General features: G+C 40.6%; 1 protein-coding gene across 1 annotated transcript in view; it reads right to left on the minus strand.

The window, feature by feature from the left end:
- Positions 1–20,153, minus strand: part of eng (endoglin) — a 43,671-nt gene extending 23,518 nt beyond the window's left edge. Inside the window, exons 1-3 of the mRNA XM_073478691.1 lie at positions 20,069–20,153; positions 18,990–19,186; positions 3,829–3,971 (exon numbers count right to left, since the gene is read on the minus strand). Coding sequence (XP_073334792.1) covers positions 3,829–3,971; positions 18,990–19,047 — 201 coding nt within the window. The 5' untranslated portion in view covers positions 19,048–19,186; positions 20,069–20,153. The remainder of the gene's footprint in view (positions 1–3,828; positions 3,972–18,989; positions 19,187–20,068) is intronic.
- Between the last annotated feature and the right edge of the window lie 6,956 nt (positions 20,154–27,109).

Below are 27,109 nucleotides of genomic sequence, written 5' to 3' on the forward strand. Positions count from 1 at the left end.
TCTTTTGGCTCTCTCCCTTAACTTGAATTGGCTCCGTTGGTCTAGTCTCGGCCTTGTGCCAAGAACCCGACTACCCAAGCCAGTGTGTGACATCAATGGGCCCTGTACAAGCAGCTCCTCCCTATGAATTCTCCTGGCCTGTGGCAGCCCCTTGATGCTCCCTTTATAATTCTCTGTGCGGTCAAACTGTGAGAGTAAACTGTCTCTGGCAGGTTGTAAATCAGTATAAAAAACAAAAGGGATGGGGAAGAAGGTGATAAGAAAAATTTAGAGGACAAAGGAGGGGGGAGGCGAGCGCAAACCTCCCGTCCGACTGGACAGTTTGGCAAGAGATGAAGACGTTCGCCTTCCTCTGTGTTTACAAGAAAAATCTGCTCTAAACAGACAGTCAAGAGCAGATAAGAGGTCTGTGTTAGGAGATCTCATGTCTACTTTCTTCTTTCGTTTGATAACACATCCACTCATGTGCCCACATGAGAACAGAATGTGTTAACTCTGTACAACATCCATTGCGTCACACGGATCCCGAGCCAAATTACTCCCACAAACCTCACGCCAGTTTACACTATTTTAGAAGATAACTTGAACAAACTCAAACATTTTGCAATGAAATGTCTCTTTCCCTCCTCTTCCACACAACATAATGTGTCTGGTTTTACTCTTCAGGCCTTATAAGATGACTGGGAGAAGCATTTCCCTCCTAATATGCTTTAAATCTGTTTAGTCATCAAACTGCTTTTTCTTCAAATTTCCAGTCCATTAAATATGCTGTAACACTGCAGTCCATTAAATGAGACTAAAGACTTGGCAAAAAGCAGCAATATTTATTCCAGTAACCCAGTCTGTGCGGGAAAAGCTCGACCTGCTTGCATAATGTTTGCACTTTTACTTAAAACTAAGTAAGGAAACACATCTCTTACAGACCCAGGTGCCAGACACTAAATGTGTCTTTCTGCAACATCGAAACTAAACTTCAGTATCCTAAAATGTCAAATTCAGAAGAATTAAATCTGAAAGAAAAGCCCTCATACTGTATAAATCAGCTTAACTTGCTGGTGAAAGTTTCCCTTAAGAGAAAAATGATGACAGGATTCTCGAAAGCTTTCCAAGAAGAAACCGAAGGATTTATAGAGGTGATGGATTCAGGCATTGTATTGCACTATCCTGTGCTGGTGCCTGAGCCTAGACTGCACATAGCACATCTGCTTCCCTCCTCATAATCACTACCAAATGAGAAAGAATGGCCAACAGAGTGAAAAATAAAAAGAGACAATAGACAAACAACAGTTGCTTAACACACGTTATGTGAAAGTACTACATAAAGAAGTCTAAGTGAGAACAAACAGAAGAAGCAAACAAACAGAGCACACTGATAAAGAGATGACTAATGTGAGCTGACCGACAATGTTGGACAGTGAAAAATGGAGTCTGGCACAACAATAACAACATATAGATTAAAAGTTTGCTGGAGTTACTTTCCGGTGTCATTCCCTAAAGCTAAAAGTTTCACAATCAAAAAGACCCAATACACTGTGTGCAATTATGGTCTGTGTTTGTTTAGCTGAAAAAGGAATTTCTTTAAACTCACAGACAAACTTGTGGAGCTGGGTTGCCACAGAAGCCTGTTTAGCGTATCAAAAAAAGCTGTGGCACGCTGACAAAGACCATAGTTCTGTTATGTCTGGCATCTGTTAAGGGTTAGTTAGTCATCCTGCTGATAAGGGTTGGACATGTTGTGTATGTGTTTACATTTCATAGTGTGTGAGGAAGGTTTTGAAGGGCTTATTTATTTAAAGGTTAGGGATAGAGTTTGTGCAACAACAATATTAGGTGTACAACAACAACATTAACCAAAATAACGTGAAAAGAGTGCAGATTTAGCAATGGACAGCTAGGAAAAAATTATTCAAAATTGACGCAGCAAAAAAATATTCTTTTTTTGATCAACAGATTCTTCTTCCTTGTCAAAACCTGGAGCCTACAGACCCAACAATGCATCTCAATGGATGACATTTCAGGCAGAGGTTCAGGTGTGTTATGCTAGCAGCAGCTAATTGAGCCTTGAACCAGTGTGCCACAGAGGTCCATAATCCAAGATTTTCATATTTTTTAACCTGTAGCTCAAACCGATGATGACTTAAGTGACATCACTTGAGGTGTTTTATTATATAGGACTCTCCCTGGAGCCACAGAAAGCTTTGTAAAATTTTGATAACATATACAGTAGTATTTCCTAATACCTATAAACAGATTTTAATGTGTAAAATTGGCTCCCGCATACCACCAAAATCATATTACATATATGTCGCTCCTTCCTCATCACCTCTTCTGACTCTAGTTTATCAGCTGACTCTACCATTGTGCACACTAACCTCTCATTAGGTCATTCTGAATCTGCCATATTTCTCCTGCCTGCCAACTAGCAGTGTTGAGTCAGCTCACCACATGATCCTCTCATCTGCCAGCTGCTCCTTGTTTGCGATTAGCCTCAGTATAGAAAGAGGAGAGCTATCAGTCAACCTCTGCCAGCTTATCCATGTTGTCTTAGCATTCAAGCCGTTATATGCCTTTCCACAGCAGAGATTTTGACTCATCATAGTTGGAAAACCACATAACTGTTCCATCTAAGTGTCCCAGTTGTCTACGACATTGTGATAGTGAGCCTAGGTGAACAATAGCAGGGCTGCAGTCAAATATTTTTTTTTTGCTTAGGCAGTTTCCTAACTGGGTAAAATGACCCAAACATATCTGACTGGCAGCCATGATAAGAGCTGGTCAAATTCTCTAAATGCTAAGGAAAGGTGCCACAGTGCTTCCTTTCATTTCTCCTGTAGCATAGATAACACTTGACGATAGTATTATGAAAGGAAAGGCGATAATACAGGCCTTGTGTACTTGCAGTGTGACTCTCTTGGCACCAGGGTTGTCTTTTCAAGTCCTTATGAATTCTCATTCACATCTTTCCTCGACCTCAAGACAAAGTATTCAGGAGGACATAGGATGTCTTTTTTTTTTTACCATTCGACAGCGGCCAATGACCCTGAAACCAAAGCAGCTAAATGCTTACAGCTTTTAGCACCTGTGCAAAAATGTGAACGACAAAATATCTCCTGTAAAAACAGCTGTTTCTGTTCAGCCTGTCCATGTTCTTCTGATAATTCCTTCAATCTATTTAAAAGGTTTACTTTTGTACCCTTGTCTCCACCATATTTCACCAGCTTCTCCAACTCCAGCTTTGATTGTAATGACATACTGCATGCAATGGGACAGAGCTCCCAGATGTGAACATAAAAAAAAATTGAATTCAAACATATTCCGCGTGTTTGTAACGATGAGTGACATGTTCTATTATCTGAGAAAGGTGTAAGATGCATAAAAGGGGAGCATGTGTTTAATGCATGAACTGACAGAAAGCTTCTTACGTGTGACTAGACTTGACATATTGTACCGTCGTCCACTGAAAAGGATGATTAATTAGCTGATGAGAACACACCCATGACAGACACTGGTATTGGATTTAAATGACAAGTGAGCTGAATTGTCAGCTTGACAGATAGCTGTGGCGTAGATTGTGCAGCATTTTAAATTTCTATGTTCGGTTGCGGTTCAGCTTTCCAATTATTATCTGGTCTGCTGAGAAGGTTTCATTTGCCTGCTGAATTTGACTGCTACCATGCATGTTAAGCAAGTAGTAAGGGTGCCGCATTTGTACTAAAAAAGTGACTTACATATTATCGTTCCCTGTCATGCAGATTTTTCACGTGTTCACATTTACATAATTAGCACTAGTAGCTCAGCGGCTCATTTGTATAACCTTGACATGCTTACCGCGGTGGCAAAGTTCAGGTTAAGGATGTGGACCTCTGCCTTGTCCTCGCTGATGAAGCTGCTCCAACAGCCAATTTGCATCTCACTCATGTAGACCCACGGGCTGCCATCAACTTTCTTTGGATCACATGTCTGATGTGAGGCTGAAAGAGATCAAGCAGAAATAGTTGAGCAGTGTCAGCAGCATAAAATCAAGTTACACTACATAGTCTCTTTCCTTGACCGCGCAAACTACTGCATAGATCCAACACTGTGACAGATTCCTTGTCTAAAAGAAGCTAAATTTGTTAGTAGTCATTGTGAAAGCTTGTCCCTGGTCTCAGTGTATGGATGTAAATGTGTGGGTAGGACTACATTGTTTAAAAACCAATCTGCCGGTTTAAGTTTATCAGACGTGTCAGGATACCGGGCTGCAGTCATCCATCAAGCCTGCTCACTCTGCTCTCTGCTGCGGGCCTGCTGTTTAACCTGGGGATCCGTGTCTCTAGAGGCTGAATTAATCGAGCCGAGGCTGTGCGGTCATGGATGAGGTTGGGTATAAATGCCTGGTGTTTGACCTGGGCTATGTGTGTCTGTGTATGTGTGTGTTCTATTGTGTTACATTGGAGTGAGTGTGCGCATGCACACGCTCAGGATAACCTGTCTGAAGTTGGCGGGGACAAAATATTCTTCTGCAAACTTCCTCTTTCCTCAAGGGGAACAGTGAAGAATACAGTGTGAAGGGTCAGATGTCTTTTCTAACTCAATCAGGAATCTCTTTCCCGGCCCACCTCCCACCTTTTGCTGATTAGACATGAAAGGGTCTGACTGGGGCATCCTGTGGTATTGCAGTCCTGTTGGCAACTAGGGATGGGTATCCAGTAAGGACCAGAACTAAATTGGTATCCCCTGAATCATCAGTACCAAAATATTGATAACCTTCAAGACAAACGCTGTTGCCATCCGTATTTATGTAACATTAATTCGTTCTAACATACCACAGCAGGCATTTTCAATTTCCTATATATAAACTGGAAATCGATTGAAATGAGCTGACAACTTCGATCATCAAAGAAAAATATCAACACTTGGCACAAAAAAATGGCACAGCTAGCTTATCGGTAGCCTGCAGCTGCACTTCCAGACACTTAACCTGAGTACACGAAGATGATCAACTGACTGGTACCAGAGGTACCAGAAAATACTTATTTGATTTGTTTAGAAAGAGGAATAGAGGAAACCAAACTTTCTAACAAACTGAATTTCTATCTTTTCCTGTTTTTTTGTTCAACCCCTGAAGGGTGGTATTTTTTTGATGAACTCTTGAATCTCTAGTTTTGATGAATATTATTTGAACTTGCTAAACTAACTAACTGGCAAAAAAGCCCCCAGGAAAAAGTCAAGCTGTTGTTTTAAAATATCCCTGTCTGTTTTCTGTTTTTTGTTGTTTTTTTTTAAAATGTAAATGACAGATCAACTGATCAGTTGATCTTAACAAATTCAGATGAGAAAGTCTAACAAAGGGCACAGCCATTAGTGCTAAAAATACATTGTGAATTGAAAATAGCATCAAATTGTGACCTTAATATCAGAACTCATATTGAATCTTGTATATTGACAATCGTGTGCCCCCCTACAATTTACTAAAACTGTAGTTGCACCCTAATGAAACAATATACAACAAATACGACATTCTATAAATCTCAAGCAGTGCAATGTGTTTAACTGCTTTAGCAGCACTGATGCTGATGGGCAAAACTAAAAAAGTGTCTCTCCTGACCTCGTCAAGTAAAGGTGACGCTCGTTATGGTTATAAAAATAAGTCTGTTGTTACGTAAGGAGACCATTATCTTCGGCTTCAAGCATTTCAAAATTATGTTCCTGAATTTGCTATGGATGTCAGTCAGCAGTCACTGTTTTGTCAGTGGATTGCACAAGTCAGACGCCAAAGTCCAACCCATTCTCCATTTCTAGAAGTAGTAAAATGACAGTGGAAAAAAACAGCAGAATGTATCAGGGCTGTCAAAGTTTAAGGTAAAGGATTTTACGACCCTTTACTACAGGGGAGTCCAGTTGGTTTAGGTATGCTCTGTAGTAAATAGCTGGATTTACTCCTCAGGATAAGGCCTTATAGCCACCCACCTCTCATGGGATCAGTCATAACCACTCTGTCCTGCGCCTGAATATTAGATAAGCCTATCTACAGTAAGATGTATATACGCAATATACGCTGAAGCATCCACCGTGCATGCCTCAATCACCCTCAAAACAGCTGGTCCTGAGGCACATAAGCGAGCAAGTGTGATATCATGACAGAAACAACTAATTTAGTAAGCAAATGCTGCATGACATACCGCTCCACTGACTTTTATGATGTATTTGGTCTGTTTACCCAGCAGGACGCAATCCCTCAGAGAGGAGATGTGGTGTAAAAGGAACTGATGAGAGAGAAAGAAAGAGGGACAGAGAGGGAAGAGTTAAAAGGAAATTGCAAAGTTTGGAAGGTCAACAGGATGTGCCTTATTTAGAAGCGGCACTAATCAAAGACCTTGGTTGAGGCAATGTCATCACTCGCCGTTGAGCAGAATGGACAGAGATAGAGATAAAATGGGATAGAAAGTGATGAATGCAATGAAAAACAGAAAAAAAAGGGAGCTTGAACATGTTACATAATCAGCTCTTTCTCCTGTTTTTGTTGTCCCCCACAATGAAATCTGGTTGGTGTTATGGACTCTTATTCATTTGTTCAATTCATAAAACCCCTGACCCATGATACCACTGATGGAAAATAAGTGCTAATGGGATATTATTTTAATTGGATCACTGTTGTGTAATTTTTTTAGAATTAGCTTTTATTAGCTTTATCTTTCGTGTGTATCCCCTTTTCTGTGGGAGTCAAACTGCCCTTTCGTACTATTTTACAGTCAAATCAAGGACACATTTGTCACTAATTAGGGGATTGAGGGGGCTGTAACATTCTTGGACCAGCTTCATGGCTTCTTTTTCTGCTGCAGCTTTTCTTGCAAATAAAGATGGAGAGCCATCCATGCTTCTTTGCCATCTCTTTTTCCCTCCCTCACCACAGAGGTCAAGGCTGGTTTCCTGTTATTCTGGCCCTCTCTGTTGATGTCTGTTGCTCAATATCCACATCCATAAAGTTGTTTCTCTCTTGTTCTGCTGTGACAGAGTCAACGGCCCATGACTGTCGCCCGAGAGGTCTCGATATAAATCAAACTGACTGCGTAAGACTGGGCGCGTGTGTGTGTGAGTGTGTGTGTACATGCATGTGTCACTGGTCTCCTCTTTACGAGTCACTAAAGGATATGAAGAACATTCATTTTGCCCTCTTGACCCCGGAAATGCCAATGGCCTCGCTAAGCGGTCTGCTGGTAAATGAGGTATAGAAGAACGATTCCATTCCCTGTCCTCTTTATCTACTTATATCAGTCCCCTGCATTTTCCATTCCATGAGAAGGCATGTTTATGGATGCTGGTGATTTCCATTTCGATGTTAGGTATAAGGGGGAGATGTGATAGAAAACATTAGGAGGCATAAGGGAGGGCAGAAAATGGCCTCAATTCATGAAAAGTGCATATAATCAGATTTGATCTTAAAGTCTGTGTTAATTCTTAATGCAAATTCCATTTCCGTAATTACACACATATTAAATTGGCATCAATGCCTAAGTAGACTCCTGCTAATTACCGTATTAACAACACTATATAGCCAAATTACCAGACTTAATAGGCACTTTGTTTTAACTGAAAACGTATTAAACATATTATAGCAAACTGATCAAATGCTTATGAAATTAAGACCAAAAGAGTGTGCAGCCAAAATCAATAATGGACAATTTGCTGTTAACGAAGCAGTCTTTAGAGAAAGCCCTTTTTTGTGGACCGTGCCAATACCTGGGAGTCATGAAATTACAGCATGGTGTGCTTCAAACTGCCCTCTGCAGTTCTGCTCGTCTGCAGCACCCTGGAGTCACAACTAACAAGGAGAGCTAGTGCTCCCATCTGGTGACTTCACATGTCCAGGGTCTGTCTGCTCTGTCTTTCCTGACCCTCCAGGGCATTCCTCAAAAAGATAGGAGACTAGTTCACCAAATCACAGACATCCGTTTTCCGCATGTGTTCAGTTGTGCATAGTACCATTAAGACAGAACCACTACTGTGACCATTTTAGGGCATATTAGGGTCAGCTTGACATTAACTATGCTCTGCTTCCATCAGTCAATTTTGCTAACGTCAGCATGTTAGCAAAAGTGTGAACTGCACTTCAGTCTTATTGATGTGGAGCTTACCCTTATAAAGTACAGCTTACATTGAGTCCAGTATAGAGCTAGTATTTACAGTAATATTGTTGTATTGTTGAGTCATTCCCATTCCCCCGATCAACAACATCCCTCTTAATGACTCTTGGTGTGCGCATCAAAGTGTGTCTCCATTGTCTCAAAATTTAAACCAAGACACTGAAAAAATGTAATTAATCCAGGTTGCCAACCTGAACATCCTAAATTAAGTTTCACTGCCCATAATTATGCACCATAGGTGCACTGAGGCCAGTATCTGTGCTTGGGCATTGCTGGAGTCTTGGTGATTAATCATTATTAGGGATCAAAGTAAACCTACACAGTGCTGACATCCTGTACTTCTCCTTCTTCTGCTGATTTTTGTCCCTGACAGAAACTGCTGTGACATGCTAATTGTTACAAATGCAGTACACAAAACTTCTCTGGAAAACTCCAAAAATGGGACAGACAAGAGGATTCCCAGACTGTCCAATAATCGCATAAACGAACATGTATATTTCAAAGTTGGGTGACCAGATGACGAGATGATGACGTGAGGCCAAGGTGTTATGTAGCTTATATGAGCAGTGTACTCACGTTTCCATCCCACAAAAATTACATTATGCTAACAGACCATAATTAAGGATTGCATTCACATTGTTACACACCATGTTAACATTATGGTGCTAAGAAAAATTGAATAGTGAGAAGTCACATCATAGTTCTTGGAAAGGATACACTGTGGCTCCTGACTGTCTATAACCTCACAAAAAGCAGAAGTTCCTAAATGTTAAGGCACGAATACTGTATATATAACTCACTATATTATCACTTCTCCTTTTAAAAATATATTCTGGAGTGTCAGCATCTCATTGGTCAGCAGAAATTAAAACGACCTCAACAAAATTTTTAAATGAAAGAACTAAACAAGAAGTGACTTCTTGGAATAGGCTCATTTTGTCAATAAAATAAAAGCACTTGGAAATTTGGACTTGCTGGATTGTAGATTGTTGGCTGCAATTTGCTGAGGTTACGTTTTCCACATTTACAGTGTTTTACAGCCTATGTGCAAATGATGTATTTGATAGAAGTGGTGTATGAGATTTGCTGTTAGCGCTACCGCCAGGACTGTTTATGTTAGCCTGCTACGTCTGCAAGTAAATTAAACATCTCGAGAGGTGCCAGCCTGTCTGTACCAATGCTGCCTCATCTTTGAGCATCGGTGCTGTGCCGACATCGCAGAGTACTGACAGGCAGTGGTGAGGCCTTGAATTTTAAATTTCTATCACACCTTAACTAAATGTTGATTTAGATTCAAGGGATTGACTACCTGCTGCCCAATAACTAGTGGCCTTTTTCACTCCCTAGGCGAGCAAGCAGGCCAGCTTGATTTCATACCCTGTCTTTCATGGCCTCCCTCATTGTAAGTCACGGTGGAAAGGAGCATCAGCTACTTGCCTACAGTTTAGATGCAAAATGAATTCCTGTACAACTTGAAGCTAGAAGGCATGGCTGCTTTAGAAAGAAAGAAAAAAAGGGAAAAAAAAAAAAAACAGAAGGGGAAACCCTGACAGCAGACAACGTCAAGACCAACTGTCTCCCTTGGTCCCCCGGGGTCGAGTAAACTGTTTGTGTCCAGGGTCGGACGACGGAGTCATGATGGGGAAGGGGGAGGGAGGGGTCAGCGGTCCTATCAGAGTTAGTCGGAGAGGGAAAGGGGAGCTTCAAGGCTGGCTCGAGTCTCTCTCTGGACTTCACATACACACACACATACACACACACACCTATTGTCCCTGCGTTTCCGCAACTGCAGATTGAGGCCTGACCATCCACAGGAAGGTAAACAAGCTCTTATCAGTGCTCTGCAGGGGCCTGCACTGTCCCCTGGCCTCTCACCCCTGCATACTACACATTACGCACACCATGCAACACACAAGCTTCCTGACCATCTCACCTCCCTCTCCCGAATCCCGAAATTCTATCAAAAAGAATTTTGCTGATTAGTCTTGTCAGTTTTAATGGCTTGAGACTTTTCGTGTGTGTGCCTGAGTGCCAAGTCCTGTGTCCAATGTTTGCTGGAGAGGAACTGAGGATGTGATAGCGGGTCTGGAGACAGCCTGTCTTCACACTAGCTCTGTTTACACCTCTGGGAGCCATTCGTCCGTCGTCTCATCATTGTCGGAAGCCAGCTGAACAACAAGTCCAACAGTGGCGTATGGAAGGTCTATGGCTCACTTCCGCCGTTATTCCCACACTGACTTTATGCCCAGTCTGCTGCTAGTAATTAGCCACTCCATATTGTTTGTCAAGCTGTACCGATTAGTCGGATAATCGATTAATCAGTCTTAAGAAAATTACTTGCCAACTACTTTCATAATTATTCGTTTCAGTCATTTTTCAATCAAAAATATCAAATGTTTGCTGCTTGTCTTTGTCATTAATGAGAGTAAATGAAGAAAGATTTTTGGACTGTTGGTTGGACAAAATAAAAACGGCAATTTTTTGGTATTTTATGGACTAAACGATTAATCATGAAAATAAACTGCAGATTAATTGACGATGAAAATAATTATTTGATGCAGATACATGTGATCATATGAGATGTGGTTCTTTGTAAGCAAGCAGCAGCTGCAGGCATGAAAAATAAACCATCATTTTTATGCGGATGCTCTTGGGTGATTTGTTTTATTCCAGACACCATCAGTTACTGGATAAAATGTGTCTTTTCCATTCACTTATGTGGTTACTTTTTCCTCCAATACGCTGACAGAGCACTAGCAAAACACAATTAATCATCTGAGTGTTAATTGGCGGATAGACAGACTAATTTAGCAAGTTTAATGCTAACTGCGAGCAAACCGCAGCAGATTGAAGCGTTAGAGATTCATTGCACAGTGGTTGCTCCCAATCATTCAAGATTAATGTAGCCTTGCACAACATATGCTTCATGTAGAACCAACACAGATTAGCCCGTTTTTCTCGACTGATTTTTGCCAGTAAATATTAATGCTTTCCGACATGAGGGCGGCATACTAATGAAGGCGCTGTTATTTTTTTATATACATATTTAAAGTGAGCGAAGTCAAAGGTAGGTGTTTCAAGTGTAAACAAGAGAGACGACACACCACCAAAGTGCACTACGTGGGATCAGAGAAGCTACGACTCCCACATCGATTGACAGGTCTTTTAAAACTCCCATGCCAGCCAGACAGCCAAATATTTGACTGATGCCGTTAGTTTGTTCACATCAGAAAAAAGAAGAATTTTCTATTATGACCGGTTGAGAAGCAAAAAAATTATATTATTAGTATGATTCCTCTGTAGTTCAAAGAGTACAATTTTATCCATAAAGACAACTTTAAATTTATATGGTCACATAAAACTTGCTGGGCTTCTACGAGCATAAACGTTTTTGATTTATCTCATTGAGAGATCTATGAGATGGCTTCAAGTTTATGATTTCATTTTCACTATTTAACTAATGGAAGTGTCACGACTAGGGAGAGTTGTTTGACAAGTGTAACTTTATTCCCTCCAGAGTCTGTGAAAAGATTATTAAGTACCCCGTGTCTGACTGTTGGATTTGTTGTAGTTATAGTGTATGAGCAGATTAAAATAATCTGTCAGATGTCTTGAGGCTTTTTTTTTCTTCAAGTCACATATTCCGCTTTCTGACATATCACAGATACACGAGCAAAATGAAAAATCCAATGTCCAAGGGTTTTTCTCATTGCATCAAACATACACACAACGTGCACACACAGACACACACAGAGACGCACACAGTCAGACATCAGAGAGTGATTTCAGCTCTCCGAATACAGATTGACCGGTGTGGCACCTGAATCAACAGGAAAACTACCCACCCAGTGCTTGAATCAAAAGGTTCTGCCATAATACAACACTGAGCTGCACACAGCACTGACCGTTTTAGAAATCAGGTTATGTCTAAGCAGAAAGATCGCATGTTGTCCTACATAAAAATGCCATGTAATTGCATTAACATTTACTATTATTGGTTTTGCAGGCATTTCTTAGGCCAACAGAAATGTTCAAAGCAAAGCCTCTTTCTTCATAAGTATAAAATCATGACATGAAGTATTTCACAACATTTTAGGTGAAGACATTTTGTTCATAGCTAGTCTGCCAGGGACTGATTAAGTGGGTGATTCTGCCCTGCATAACATTACCCTCATTAATCAAAGTCACTCGTGAATAACGTTTTTTAATAAAATGAAGACATACGATTTAAAACACTTTCCTGTTTTGCCAAAGATCCGAAACCCTCCCAGAAGTCTCTTTAACCCTGCACCTTTGACTTAAAGTCATAGGTGAGTCCGCTGACCCATCAAGAGTTTTCCCTCCGAGTTCTGTCCCAATGTACAGGTACATTTCCTGCGTTTGTGCAGACCCCAGCGTTGACCATTGGCAGACAGACCTTAAGATAAGAGTACATAATGCCATGCCTTATCTGCGCAGACAGCGGGCATGTTGACATGAGCACAAGTGGTCGCCATGCTGACGAGGCGTTTATCTTGCCCACGACTAATGAGCCATTCGGTGCTCGTGCAACTGCATAATGAAAAGCTCTGGACCAGAGGGCGCAAGAAGTTGTCGTCACACAGTGAAGATAGTCAGAGAGGAAATTCAACGGTAATTAAAATCAATTTTTGAATGTAGGTGATGTAGATTTCGATATATGGCATGATTAACCAGAATAAGGCTGGTTGGTTGGTTGGTTGGTTGGTTGGTTGGTTTTCAGCAGGATTATACATGGAGGAGACCCCATTCACTTTTGGTGCAGATCAAGATAAAGGGGTGAATCCAGAAATGTATTCGCACCTTTTTTTTGGGGCGGGGGGTTCTTTTTTGGATGTTTATCTCTGGGTAGTTGATCGCAGCAGCAATCATAAAGCTGGTCAACCTATTGGTGTGCATGATATAGCCTATAAATATGGGTGTGGTTTTTCAAATATTTTCTCCTGATGAAGATCAAAGTAAGATCAAACCGTTCAACTCTTGTGGCATGTAGTAAGTGTGCAGGCGTTAGCTTTTTCATTTCAGAAGCAGGAAAGATACAGTGAGGAGCCATAATCTGGAATTTGATCTATGATGGTGAACATTTTAGATTCCTGAACTTTTCACACATACTTCTGCACTGCTTTAAGAACCGACTATTAAAGCAGTGCTGGTGTGCCATTTAGAATAAGATAGGTCCAGTTATGTAACATGGAGGTGAAGATCAAACACTGTATAAGATATAAAAGAAAGGGTTATCGTTTTGAGATTTTAACCCCAGAAATTGTCTTTTCTGTTTTCTGCATGGAGACACTGTTTTTACACAATTTAACAGAAACCAGTGTTTTTGCAACGACAGCCAAAAATATGTTTCTGGTAATAGAAAGTGAAGAGAAAAATAGGGAGATATCACAAAAGAGCTGCTGAGTGTGCAGCAGATTAGCCAGAGTCCTTCTAAAAGAATAATACTGACACGAGAGATTGCAGGATTTATCTGTTTTTTCACCTATTTTCAATTATTCACAATATAAACTGAAAAAAAATCCCAGGTTTATTTCAATATTTAAAACAGAAAGAGAACTACCAATACTGAAACAAATCCCCCCCTTAGCATTATTTATCACCACTCAGAATTACATGCCATTCAACTGTGTTGCTTTTGGGATGCCACAAAAATCATTATGTATGTGGCATATATACGATAAACAGTCAAGTGTTAGCTAGTGAAAGTCATGTGGGAACACACAGAGAGGAACATAGTGTTAGTGAGGCTCTCTCGCACTGCATTCTGTATTCAAACAGAGGAAAAGCAAGGCAGTCAGAAATGGATTGTTATTTGGGAGGGGCATAACACTGGAGGAGATTGAAATCGGTCTGAGGCAGCGACAAGTGGTCGCGTCTCCCTGCCACCCAGTCTGACTGCAGGCTGAGCTGGCTCACTACAGTAAAACAGGGGAAGTGGACTGTTTTGACTCTCAACGCCATTTTTAACATGACGTTTTTTCTTTTTTTCTTTTGCTTTTGACTTATTCCACTACAGCATGCCTTCTGAGAAACCTTTGTCATTTCCTCCCATTTATTTTTGCTTTGTAAATCCCCCAGATATGTGGTGTTCTGTCAGTGTGATAAAGTCGTTTGTTAGTTAAGATAATGTATCATTCTCCTTTGTGTAATTACTCATAGTCTTTTATTTTCACTTTTTCTGACTTATAATTTAACTGGGTCTCCATATCTCCCCTGCTTTATCTCTGTCTTGTCCTTTTTCCTATCTCTCTGTTTTAATCCCCTATTTACTTCTCTCTCCCCACATCTTCCCTCTGAACTACTTATCTGCTCTTTGACAGTCACATAAATTTGACCCCCCACTCCCTTACTGTCTCCATGAATCAGTCTTTATGAATTCTGTTATCTCTGTTTGTCTGTCTGTCTGTCTCGCTCCCTTTCCCTCTCCAAGATTCATTTTCAGACGGCCCTCCCCTCCTTCTCCCGCGGCTCGCTAATCACTTTTGTGCTTTTCCTTCAGCCCGTGGAGGGAGACTCTGGGGTAGGCTGAAATGCAGCAGGAGGTCTGGCAGTTAACATCATGATGCCTGGCTCCCACTGGGAAAGTTGTTGCAGCAGGGGGCATATTCAACACTACTTCCCTGCCAGGAAATGCCAGGCACACAGTGGATAAAATCGCTGAATACAAAGACTGCAGCCAGACGCATAGATAATTGTTAATGTGTCCAACTGCTTCAGTCAGCTTAAGTGGTAGCGCTTATTGTGGTTGCCATTATAAAGTGGTCTGGATATCATATGAAAGTCTCTCCTATGGATGTACTATACAACCATCTTCCATATAATAAGCGGCACACACAGACGCTTAGAATTTCCATTTTGATTTCCTTTAAGACCCATCAGCACGGCAACGGTAGCTGAGAAAAATACATAAAGTATGCTAAAATTCTACCTCAAATGGACGCCCCACTGACTTTATGCATGAAGATCAGTTAACTCATCATGAGGAGCACTAATTAGCCTGTGAAAATGGTTACATAATGTCTTCTGTGTCTCTGGAGGGGCTTTGTCAAGTGTGAGAAAATAACTCTGATGATGTCATCGGAGTTATCTCGGCTCGGACTTGGAGACTATACATTTATAACGGAAAGCTTATGTATAATACACTGAGGATGTATGGTTTGTTTAACATGGGCATTTATCAGGCAGAGAGGGTCTGATAAAATACACTGTACAGTTGCATTATGGGAATGTTAGTTGTTTTAGAGCTTGAACTGTAAAACAAACTAAAAGTCTTGACTATTCTTTCTTAATCTGTCCCCCAACTATGGTTGAGGAAATCGCTGCAGTAACCCTTTCAGAGATGTCTGAATGTATTTGGAAGTAAATCATGTACATTGCCCTGCCTGAGGCAGATGTTATCACATCCATAAGGCACCAAATTAAATAAATGCCTTAAATGCCTTAAAACGGAATACAGTGCCAGGAAAGTGTTGCAACTGCCTAGGAGCCTTGAACAAATAGAGTGAAATAAACAAGATTTCGAAGAGTAACATCCAAGAAAAAGAAAAAAAGAAAACAGACAGAAGCCAAGGACAAAAGGTAATCCTTCAGCATGTTTTATTAAAAGGAAGGAGGAAGGAGAATGAATACCACTTTTTCCACAAAGGAATCAGCTCCTGTATGATCCTTGCACAAACAAATACCCCCAGTGAAATGACTAGAGGGATTTAGACAAACAGAGTAAACCTAAAGGCTGGACAGGTTTAAGGCCTTCAAAACAAACAGCAACATTTTAAACACAATTAACCTCACAGGGAGGCAGTGTGGTGGAACTAAGACCAATGTGATGTTGTCTGTCTTGCTGGAGCCTGACCGAAGCCTGTCCAGAGATTATGGACGAGCTGTAAACCAGAAAGACGAACCTGACTGATCCCAACGTAGAGGAAGCTTTAATAATCAAGGTGATGGGTGAAGCAGGGGTGATATCTTCTACGTTTGAAATGGAGCAAGAGCTGATGAAAACGGGATCTCGTTGTCAAATTAAGAGCTGTTTCTTGGTGATTGTTTGAACTGGCCTAACAACATAACCACAGTTTCATTCAAAGTTCACAGGAGAAGGCTGTTTAACATCCAGCATTTCCCATCGACCTTAAGAGTCTGTAAATGTTGCAGGATTGGTCAGATTTTTTGGAAGATCGTGGAAGTTTATCTCGGGCTGCATCAATACTAATATTTCCAACTATAGCCATGAAAATAATATATTACTGACAAACTATTGCCAAGTAATGTGATACTGTTGAAAATGCACAATAGCAGTTCCTCCATTAATCAGCCTGTCATCACTCTGCATCAGTCCAAAAATTAATAAATACATGACAAAAGCCATGTGGGTTGCTCCAAGGAAGAATCAAGTTTCCAGTTTCAGGAAATGAAGCAGATGAGTTCCAGATTTGGACTTAAACATCATCCTCTGGCTTTAATGAGTGTTTGTGGTTAGAATAATATTTAAATAATGCTTTTAGACATCACCAAAGGATTTCAAAGCTTGACATCAAGGGGGTGATGGAAGGTCAAACATATAAAAAGTTTCAGTAAAGCTAAAGCAAAACTGAGCTCGGTTAATACACAATATACCATGTCTGCAACTTGCCAAGAGTGTCATGGGATTTGCCACAGGCCTCAGGCAATTTACTTTTACTTTTTCTGTGTTTACTTCTTCTTTCGGAGAACTTTCACATCATTTCTGCTCCCCCAGCCGCACACAGCTGGCGAAGACCCTTTTAAACAAACAGACCTCGAATCACACTGAATATAATAATACATGGGAGCTGTAGTATTTCACAGCCCCTTATTTAGTCTGGGAATGTGCAAATTTGATTTCCTATAAAGTACACTGATGGCCTCAGTGTGTCACACCTAATGTTTGTGCTTCATTTGTTCCGACAACAAAGCAGGACTAAACCCAGGAGACAACATCAGAGAAAATGACAAATTAATATGACAATACTGGACTGCATAATGATGAATAAACAGCGGCTGAGACGGAGGAACTCATACATGTCACACCAATGTTTTGATTAATGCTTCAACATTCGGTACACAGGGTCAGAGTAACCATGCTGTCTGAGAACAGTGTCACAGCTCCCTCTGGGTCTAAACCTAAAGCTTGCAGTAGCAGATGCACAAATAAGAAGAAGAGAAAGTCTTTGCAACCTCTTTCAAGACAGAAAAAAAATGATAGCGGATTTAGGACTGTGTGTCACAGGGGCAATTAAAGCCGAGCTAAACAGCTCCTTACAGACTCCACCAGCAGACAGCGAGACTGGTCCCCTGCGGTGGAAGCTGCGTGAGGTCAACTCTACACAAGTCTGCCAGTTGGCCAAAAAATACCCCTGTATCCCTGCCACCAGCACCCCTGCTGAGAGGGTGTTTAGCACTTGTGGCAATACTGTGATTTGTCATATAGTAGGTCAACACAGAAGCCAGATTCAGCGACTGGGCTTGTTTTTCCGGCGCATACTCTTTTAACAGTGATGTATGCTCGCCAGGGACATTTCGCCGTATTTAAAAAGCAAGTTGGAAATGCCAACTTGCTTTTTCTGATGTATGTTTCTCGACACACAGTGTTAGTAAAAGGTTACTTGTTATTTGTTATTTTACCTTCAAGCGCAGCATTGAAAAAATGAACACAGACGACCTCATTTTGCTGACAGTTGATGTCAAATCTGTGTTACACAACAGCAGGGTGCATTCTGCTTTCCTGTATGGCATTTAGAGTCTGAGGGAAGTTGTACTTGTACATATGCACTCAGCTATCAAAATACTCTTGTAACAGAGTTTTCATATGTTATAATTTAGTGGGTGCATTTTGGGTGCAACAGATGTCAAACTAAATCTTCCTCCTGGAAAAAAAACTAAAATACTCCTCACTTTTGATACAGACATTTTTTAAACCATATCAGTACATTTGTAATATTACTCTGAAGATATCTGCACAAAATAATAAATAATTTAGCATTGTTTTATTACTTGAAAAACCATGTGGCCACCGCAAAGGCCAAATTGCTGCAGGGAAGTGAGAAGCAAACACCCCGAAGCAGCAGCAGCATTGGTAAGAGTGTGAGGCTGGATTACTGCCTGAGGGCATGGGGAGGGTCTCAGCTCCCTTTGCCACCTTGTATGGATTACAGGTTTGAGTTTGCTGTGGGCAGCCACAGGCAGTCGGTGGAGAGAGCGTCTGAGGGGGCCAGCAGAGGAAGATCACATATAAATCAGTCAGTGCCCCCACGTGTTTTTCTGGCTTCTTTTGCCTGGACTGTCTTCCAATAAATTATTCTTTATCGCTAAAATCTGAAGAGCTACATGAACAAATGCGTCCCAAAATGACTCAGTGGTTTCGTCTGAATGCCATTTGGAGCTATATATGTTTTGGATTCAGCTCTTGTGTTATGATATTTATTTCCCAACTCTACTGTTAAGATATTGCATGATGTATAATCATTGAGTTACTGTAAGAACAAACTAGTTTTCGAGCCAAAGAGATTTGCACATAACCTCTCTCTACAGACTGGTTGTAAAAATCCTGATTTAGTGTGCAAGAGGAAAACACCAGAGCATATATAATATTCTTTTATGTCTTGAGGATAAAATGATCTCAAAACCCAGGACAGGACAAGATAAACATCTGCCTTTGAACTTTACATTGACAGAAATATGCCCCGGGGGGCTCAAAATTCACTACATCTAATGACCTATGGTCTGTTGTCTTAGATCACACACTTCAATAAAAGCATGTTTTGGCATGAAATCCGGTAAATACTAGATATCTAAATTTCAAAACACTACATATCAGCAGAGTAGGCTTACCAGAGACTGCAGCAGTGATGCACAGAAGCAGGGCAAACCGCGCCATGTGACCCTCCATCTCTGTTAAGTTTGAGTCTTGAGGTGTTGGAAGAAGCTGAGTCTTGGTCTCTGGGGTGTGAAGTGCTGAAGGTTGAAGTGTCCTCGTCTAGTTGCAGAGCGGCGATGACTGTGACGGCGGAGGAGCAGACAATTCCAGTCTTTAAAGGTCGAAAAGGTGAGGAAGAAACAAGAGGAAAGGCAGGAATCAGTGAGGAGATGTGATGATGGCTGATAAGGATGTGATCAGCCGCCAGTCTCATACTAGAGAGTGTGTTGTCTGGCAAAACTACCTCCTGTGTCATGAAAAGGTTACAACACACATGTATTCTCGGATGAAGTAACTAAATAATTGAGAACACATGGGAGGTGTTGCTCAAATGTCTTAAATTCCTTCGGTGGGATGACAGGATTGTCCTCCTGAGACAAACCCCACAATATTTCTGCCTGTCTTCCTGGTGCACAATGAGGGTCTGGACCCAAAGGGTTATCTGGTGGTCACTAACTTCTGGCCCTGACTGTTTCAGGAAGCACTACGGCATCGCTTTCTTTAAATAATACCACAATGCCGAGATCAGATAAGAAGGAGACTGCTCTTGTTATATGATTCATATAGAGGGGAAAGGAAGAGCCTGTGTAAACTGTTTATGCACCTCCAAAGGAAAACAAAAAGTCACGTTATTTCCACCCAGACTTCTTACTGTAAGAGGGAAATGTCTCTAACTAGCAACAGAATAAATAAAAAACTGTACTTGGTAATAAATAAGACAGGCTTCATTTGTTAAACAAGTCCTCTAATAAACATGATAATGGAATTAATGATGCGTTCAAGACCGCCACCCCCTGCGATATCAAGCACCATTTACTGTCATTTAACCTTTGCATCAGCTAGTCAATTCAAAACGAGACATAAAACTGACTTGTCGGGGATTAAAAGAGTAACTTATGGGTAAGTTACTGCCCTCTGGTTTGACTATCAGGGAAATAAAACATCGCTCAGGCAATACGAAAGTGAAAACAAAGTTGTAAATCACAGCACGTACCTTTTTTAGATAGGGTGGCTTTCTCCAATAATGTAGGCTTTATAATCCGCGGGAGAGCATGTGGCTGCTTTCAGCGATGTAATGTGAACGATGTCAGGACTTTCCCAAGTTTTTGTGCTGGCTGGGCGGTGCAGATTTACTTTTGCACTCCCTCCCACCACCGGCCTTTTTTTCTCCTTTTTCCCTTGTCAATGCTGCCCCTGTCCAAGCATTGTCTCCTCTGGTCAACACAGAGTATATTAATAATACGTTTAAATATCGGGTTTTATATTAATAATATAACCGTTTAGCTGCAGTCTTTATCTATTGGTATAGTTTAATGTAGTTTCTTGAGGAAGGGATATGCAAACTAATAAAACAAGTGGTAATACATGATTGAAAATGCCAGAATTAGCCAAAAGGCTATTTTTCAAAGGCCTTTCAAAATATTTTTGGCTTTTTATTTTCATAGTCTTCAGTAGATGGCCTACCTCTGAGTTACCTGTCTTTGAGCTGGTTACATTAGCCGTCCGAGCAAAAATGGTAAACTCGTGACATAGCTAACGCTCTATATCCTTTTTGGAGAACACGCAAAGTAGCTAATAAAGAAATTTGACTTGTACATTTTACAAAATACGCTTTCTAGCTGAGTTGGCTAACGTTAATTCTAAGTGAGAAGATCAGTATCACTCCAATATCTGTCCGTTAGCTAAATAAAAAGCTATCTTACTCACAGTCAGGAGGCGGTTGACGTTAGCTTTTATGTTAGTTAGCTTTTGAGCTAGCTAGAAGCAGGGAGAATTTAAAAAAACAACTCAGCTACCCTGGCTCCGTCGAAAGATTAAAAAAATAATCCCAGGCCGACTTTAGTTACAAACTATTCTAACTTTAACTTTACAACTTGCACATTTATCAATTTATAGAAAACGTGTATAGTAATTGTGTAGTAGGACACTTAGTGGTGGCCTGGCTCTGTTCAAAGATTAAAAATAAAATAAAAATCCACTTACCGCTGCCTCAAAAGCTCACTTAATACCACGCTGTATGTCATTTGTTTGTATAAATGATTTAATGTCAGTTAGACAGTTTTAGAGGTGTTGGTAGATGATTTTTTAATTTTTTTTTTAACCTGGGGCAAGCTAGTCTAGGCCTACGAGAAGCTAAGCTAAGCTACCAGCTTGCAATTTTAGCATAGCCAAAGACATGAATGTGGTATTGGTCTAAAATAGGCTGAAGCATATTTTCTGAAACGCTAAACTATTTATTTAAATCGAGAGTAACAGTGTTGTCCCAAAGTGGAAAATAAAAAATTATCAAATAAGAAAAAAATAACTAATTAAATTTTGTTTTTTAAATTGCTGTAGGGCATATTTAGGGAAGTCATTACTTAAAAACCTTTTTTTATGTATGATAATTTGTGTTCTACGTGTTTTCACAAGCTATGTTAGTGTCACAATATCAGTCTGCCCCCACATACAGGAGCGATTGTAACAACTCATATAAAAGCGTCATATAAATACCAAGGACCACGATAAATTAATTAACTTAGCAATTTAATATTCATGACACACTATTCCCAGTTAGCCCAATAGCCCTAGTTGAAAATGTGCAAAATGAAATGGCTTTTAAATCTGAGCTTCAAGTGTGAGACATCACTTTTTTGCTCTGAATACATTCTTTTGTAGCAAATCATAGTTGTACTTTCCAAAGTGGACTAACATTAGGATTTTTTGAAAAAGGGTGGGTCTTACCATAAGAGACATGAATTTTGTGGAAGCACCTCATGAGTCATAACAGTTTAATTTGGCATCGGACTGCGACAGAACAACGGCGACCTGTAGCCTGTTAGTAATATCCTAACATTGTGGTCACAAACGTTCTGTCTGATTCTCTTCGAATCATCGGCCCGGCGAGATGGAAAGTCAGCAGGAAACGTGAGCAGGAAACGTCAAGGGAAACACCACCTCTTTCTTTTGGATTTGTTGTCTTCCTCTCTATTCTTGGCCGCTTCTGTGTCATTATTATCTGTTAAAATATAATTGTGATGTGTCATGTCTGTGTTTGATGTGTTACCTTGGGCAATAGTTATTATTTCTTTGTCAGAACTTGATTGTGAAGTGCATAAATACAATAATATCGTAAAATCCGACCCATTACAGCGTACATAATTGCATGTGCATGTTTCCAGAACCCTTACTGGCTTTCCACCTGCACATCACACGTGACACATCTGCTACAGAGCGCAGTGCAACACGTGTCTGTCTCTGTTGTGTTTGCAAATTAACTGACAGCAGCACTGATACTGAGGAGAGCAGTCACCTCGATGAGTGTTGTGATTAGTGTCGCCTCTCATGTTGCAACCTGAGAAGAAGGTTCAGATGTTGACTTGAATGTATTTCTTCTTTCCTTCAACAGCTCAGGACCAAAATTGTCCGGAGCTGTTGTCATGGTTTCATGATGCTTCACTGTGAAAGAAATCATTTTGTGGTACGTACTTTAATTTCCATTTGTCGACATAAATCCCATTCAACTACTACTGAGCTTTTGTGTGCCTCTGGGAGGCAGTCTCAGTGTAATTACGCTGCCAATAAGAAAATTATTCCCCTATTATCAGTTAAAGGTCAATGCTGCACTTTATGGTCTACTTACACAATGGATGCATTGTGTAATGCATAATTTGAAGATCATAGTAGGTCTGTTTTAATAGAAATTATTCACCTGTTTTCCGTTGCGGTTCTGTTCTTTGGTTATTAAAATAGAAGAAGACCATATTCTGCCCCAATTGCATTTTCAAGTGTAATTATGTTGGCGCTGCTGTGGCAAAGACAACTGGATCATTACTGTTTTCCGACTAACAACACAGTGTAAAACATGAGTAAATTCATTTGTTTAGTCTATAATGGAGATGTGAGAGCAGATAGAAATGGTGCCAGGCTCCCAGCCTGACTGGATCACTAGTCAGCCTTAATTTTCCCAGGAGATTTCGTGCCCGGTGGCAGACAAAATTGCATACTGAAAGCAGTGTTTATAGGAAACCAATCTAAATGTTGATGGTGTCATTTTTCTGTAGCTATTACATTGTGCAATAAACATTTACTTCCAAATGATTACATTAACAAAAAACCTGTCTATTGCCAGTATAATATGTAAATAAAGAGATTAATTTCCCTAGAAACGGGAGAAAAATGCTCAAAAGCCTGACTTTTTTTTCGTACTTCAGCACCTGTTTTCTGCCCGCACACAAACCTGCAATGTCTGAAACGTGCCTGACTTTGCACTGTGGAAACAACAAAGCTATTTAAACCACTTCATTATCATTTCCCTTAGTTTTTTTTTTTACCATTCATGCACAATTAATTGATGCATTTCTAAGATATCACCACATCTGCTGGAAACCAAATGAGTAAAAGTTGTCACCAGTGGAAAGAGTCTGATTTTTGTATGTGTTCAGTCAGGATTTCATTTAATAACAGTGTATTGATGTCTACAACAATTAAGCTATTATGGGCTGGTAGACATGGCTTTTATCTGAGGTCCTCTTTACACTTTTCACAGGAGTTTTCACTCATTCTGATTAGACCTCTGCCTAGGTTGAAGTTGGGTGGAGCTGTGAAGGGAATTACGTGACATTACCGAGACTGCCTTCCAAATCTCTCCTCGCGTACTCTTAGTGCATATAAATTCACCCTCTGCCATTCTGTGTCGCCGCCAGTGACGTCGTGAAACAATGATGATTCATAAGTGTCTGAAATCGTGATTTATCGCTCGTTATAGAGTAATGAAAAACGAGTGAGCGAGGGTGTGATTTCAGACACACTTCTTAGCAAATGATAAAGGTGTTAAGTGAGAAGTCGATAGAGGGTTTTTCACCGGAGGCATTTTGACTTGTCATAATAGGAAAACTCAGTCAGCAGTGACATTTAGGATGGCTCTGTTCTATTCAAGTGTCCCAGTAAGCCTTGACAGAGTGAGACTGAATGACAATGTAGCCAAATATCCATTGAAATTTAGCACAAATTTGAGCAGAATTTCAAGAAAGTCAGAAAATAAAATGCAGTTTGATGTGCGTTTCTGTCCGCTTCTGCTTTGCAAATATTAGACGTTCGGTGCACGAAAATTGGTTTAAGGTTGACGGTGCTAATTCTCAGTTCAGATGCTGTTAAACCACTGCAGAAGAAGGAGAAATGTGATGAAGCTTAATGTGTTATTTCATGTGTTAACCTGAGGAATTATGGTTAACGGCTACCATATGCACCCGTAGGTAAAGACAACAGCCAGAGAGAACAGGGGCCTAACATTAAGAGGTCTTCATCAATCCACAGCACGCAGATCTGATGTTTTCTTCTTTCATCATTTCTCTTCGTCTCAATTTTTCAAACTTTTCTGCCTCATCACAAACACTTTTCTGTGATATTTCAACTTTCAAGGTTTTTTATGCAGAAAATGTGAATGCTCGTGGAAACAGGTGAATGGAAACACACTTTGTAAGCCAATATGAACAATAGCGCTTTTCAGTGCAGACATTCTGACTTGTCATAGCAGACAAAGCACTGGTGACACAGTGTGTCCCAGTAAGCCATGCCAGTAAGTCAGCATGTATAATACCAAAGCGGTGGAACTGGCTCGGCTGAATGGAATGCAATAATTACCCGCCGGTGATGTTTTCATATTGTCAGTCTGTGTGCGTTTGTGTGTCATCCTGGAGCCACCTATTGTAGCATTTGCTTCCACAGGATAATTCAGATTATTTGGTGCAGTCATGAAACTCTACGGGTGTGGAGGTAAGATCAAGATGAAGGCCAGGTTCAATGATGGGTGTAGTCTGTCATCTCCATGAGTATTGAGTACTAATGTAGCAATGACTTTTGAGTACTCATGATTTGGAGCGTGAACATGTTGACAGACATCGCAAGATGCTCTCTAGTTTTTAACGTTATCATCCTGTCCTTTTCCCGATGACACGCCAAACTGTCTGGTGTGAAAAAAGGTATTCAGGAGCCTAAAGAGTGGAAATTAAGTATAATTCAGGCATCATTAATCTCATTATTTAGATCTGTGCTTTTGTGATATTGCTAAAATGTTTTACTTGAAGCCCACATTCCTGAGAGGAGGTAAATAAGTACAAACATCTGTGTGGGTGTAGCATGGTTATGTGGGACCACTGAAAGTCAGAACCATGAATAATTACAAAAGAGATTTGTGTATTTGCTTTGAACTCGCTGGATGGTGCTAGTAGTGTGTGCTGTGACCTGCATAATCTGCCTAACAACCTCCCAATCCTTTTACAAAAATGTTTCCTATCATAGTTTCATAATCATCTTTATTATCTGTCAATTAGTTCATCTTGATGAAAGCCACAAACGAGAAAAAGCAAAAGTTTGTCTTTGAGGTGCAGCGTTTATCTCCGGCTACGGCACCGATTGTAGTTTGTGTGGAAAAAATAGACCGGAGCAAAGAGTAGACACAACATCCTCTCTGCACCGAACAGACTCGGAGGAGTCATCATTCCGTCAAATCAACTCTCCACACAAAGTCTACTGGCAGAACAGAGCAGCGGCATAAAAGAAAAACACACATATGAACTATAACAATGCTACAAAAGAGTTTAGAGTTATTACAAAACACACACACTGCAGTCTTGCCATCTCTGTTTTGGCAGCATACTGTATTTGTGTGAACAGCAGCGCTGCACAACAGGAGGGCAGGAACAAGCTTTATCCTCTTCACTCGCTCTTCAGATAGAAAAGAGCTTTTTTTTCCAGTTAAATTTGTTCCTAATCCTGATTTTGAAAAATAAAAGTTGAAAGGAGTGTTTGAAGTGAATCAGAGCGTATCTGCTTTCCCATATACTGACTCTGCGATCCAGGAACACACTGTACCTGCAAATCACAGGAACGAAGTGCAGCTGCAAAACATGACAAAATGTGCCGTTACAAAATTCAATGCACGTGAGTCACAAATATGTCAAACAGCAGTCACAACTAGTGTGATCGCACTGATAAAAGCTCTTTATCGGCATCATCAGTAAACGGCTTAATTTAACTAATAATTCACGTGCACATGATGCTAAAATCGAGCTTGATGTGTACTTGAACTGTAAACACTCAACAAGCCTAATCTAGTTAATCCACAATTGCAGATCACAAGTGCTTAATGGCTAATTGGACTAATTGACGTGTTAGAGTGCTATAACATCCCACAGTGCTTTAACAACAGTCGTGCAGAAAGCCTTGTTTTGTCAGATTAGTTGATATTCTGCTCATTGACTCTGTGAACTTGCCTTGACCTCCTTCCTTCAGGCAGCGCGAACAAAGAAACACACATGGGATCGTACACTAAGTAGAGACAATTTCACTGTACTTGTACTCCGTGTTACTTAAATGATTGCAGTCCTCTAGTAGTTGACATGAGTTGGATTTAGAGGCAAATGTCACGGCTGGTATTCAACCGTGGCACTCCATCACATCTGAGGCTGGCCAAAGGACGCTTCTACAGTAGCACTCTCCTTCAATGGCTTTCCTTTTTATTGGAGCCTACCCGCAACTCTCCGACCCCCACCCATGAGTAGTGTTTCAATAACAGGAAACAATCGGCCATCGTCTTTCATCACAGGTTGACGCTGGTTCCCGCACGGTGCCACTGGGTCTCTGTGGTGCCAGCCAGCCAGTCCGCCACAGTAAAGAGAGAGAGAGAGAATCAAGTATGCGCCAGCTTTCTCGTTTCCTTATCGTCCTCCGAGGGGGGATCTGACGCATGGCCTTCCAGCGGTCATATCCGACACTGATACTCGATGAACAGAGGCCCTTCAACCTCACAGAGTCGTTGAATGTACATCTACAATCCCATAAGGCAGCTAATTAACAGGAATTTCATTATAGAAACATCCCATTTGCAAAATCATATCTCACTTTTGAATGTAATTCAAGGATTTTGCTGGAAGTGCACTTAGGTTTCAGATATTTGAGTGGTCCTGGTTAATTCTGCATGGGAGCCACAAAGCTGCATGTAATGTGACGGTCTAAAAAGAGGGTTATTTTCTCGGCAAGCTAGCCATGTTTAAAA

This window comes from Pagrus major, chromosome 12 (assembly GCF_040436345.1).
Source record: "Pagrus major chromosome 12, Pma_NU_1.0".
Lineage (NCBI taxonomy): Eukaryota > Metazoa > Chordata > Actinopteri > Spariformes > Sparidae > Pagrus > Pagrus major.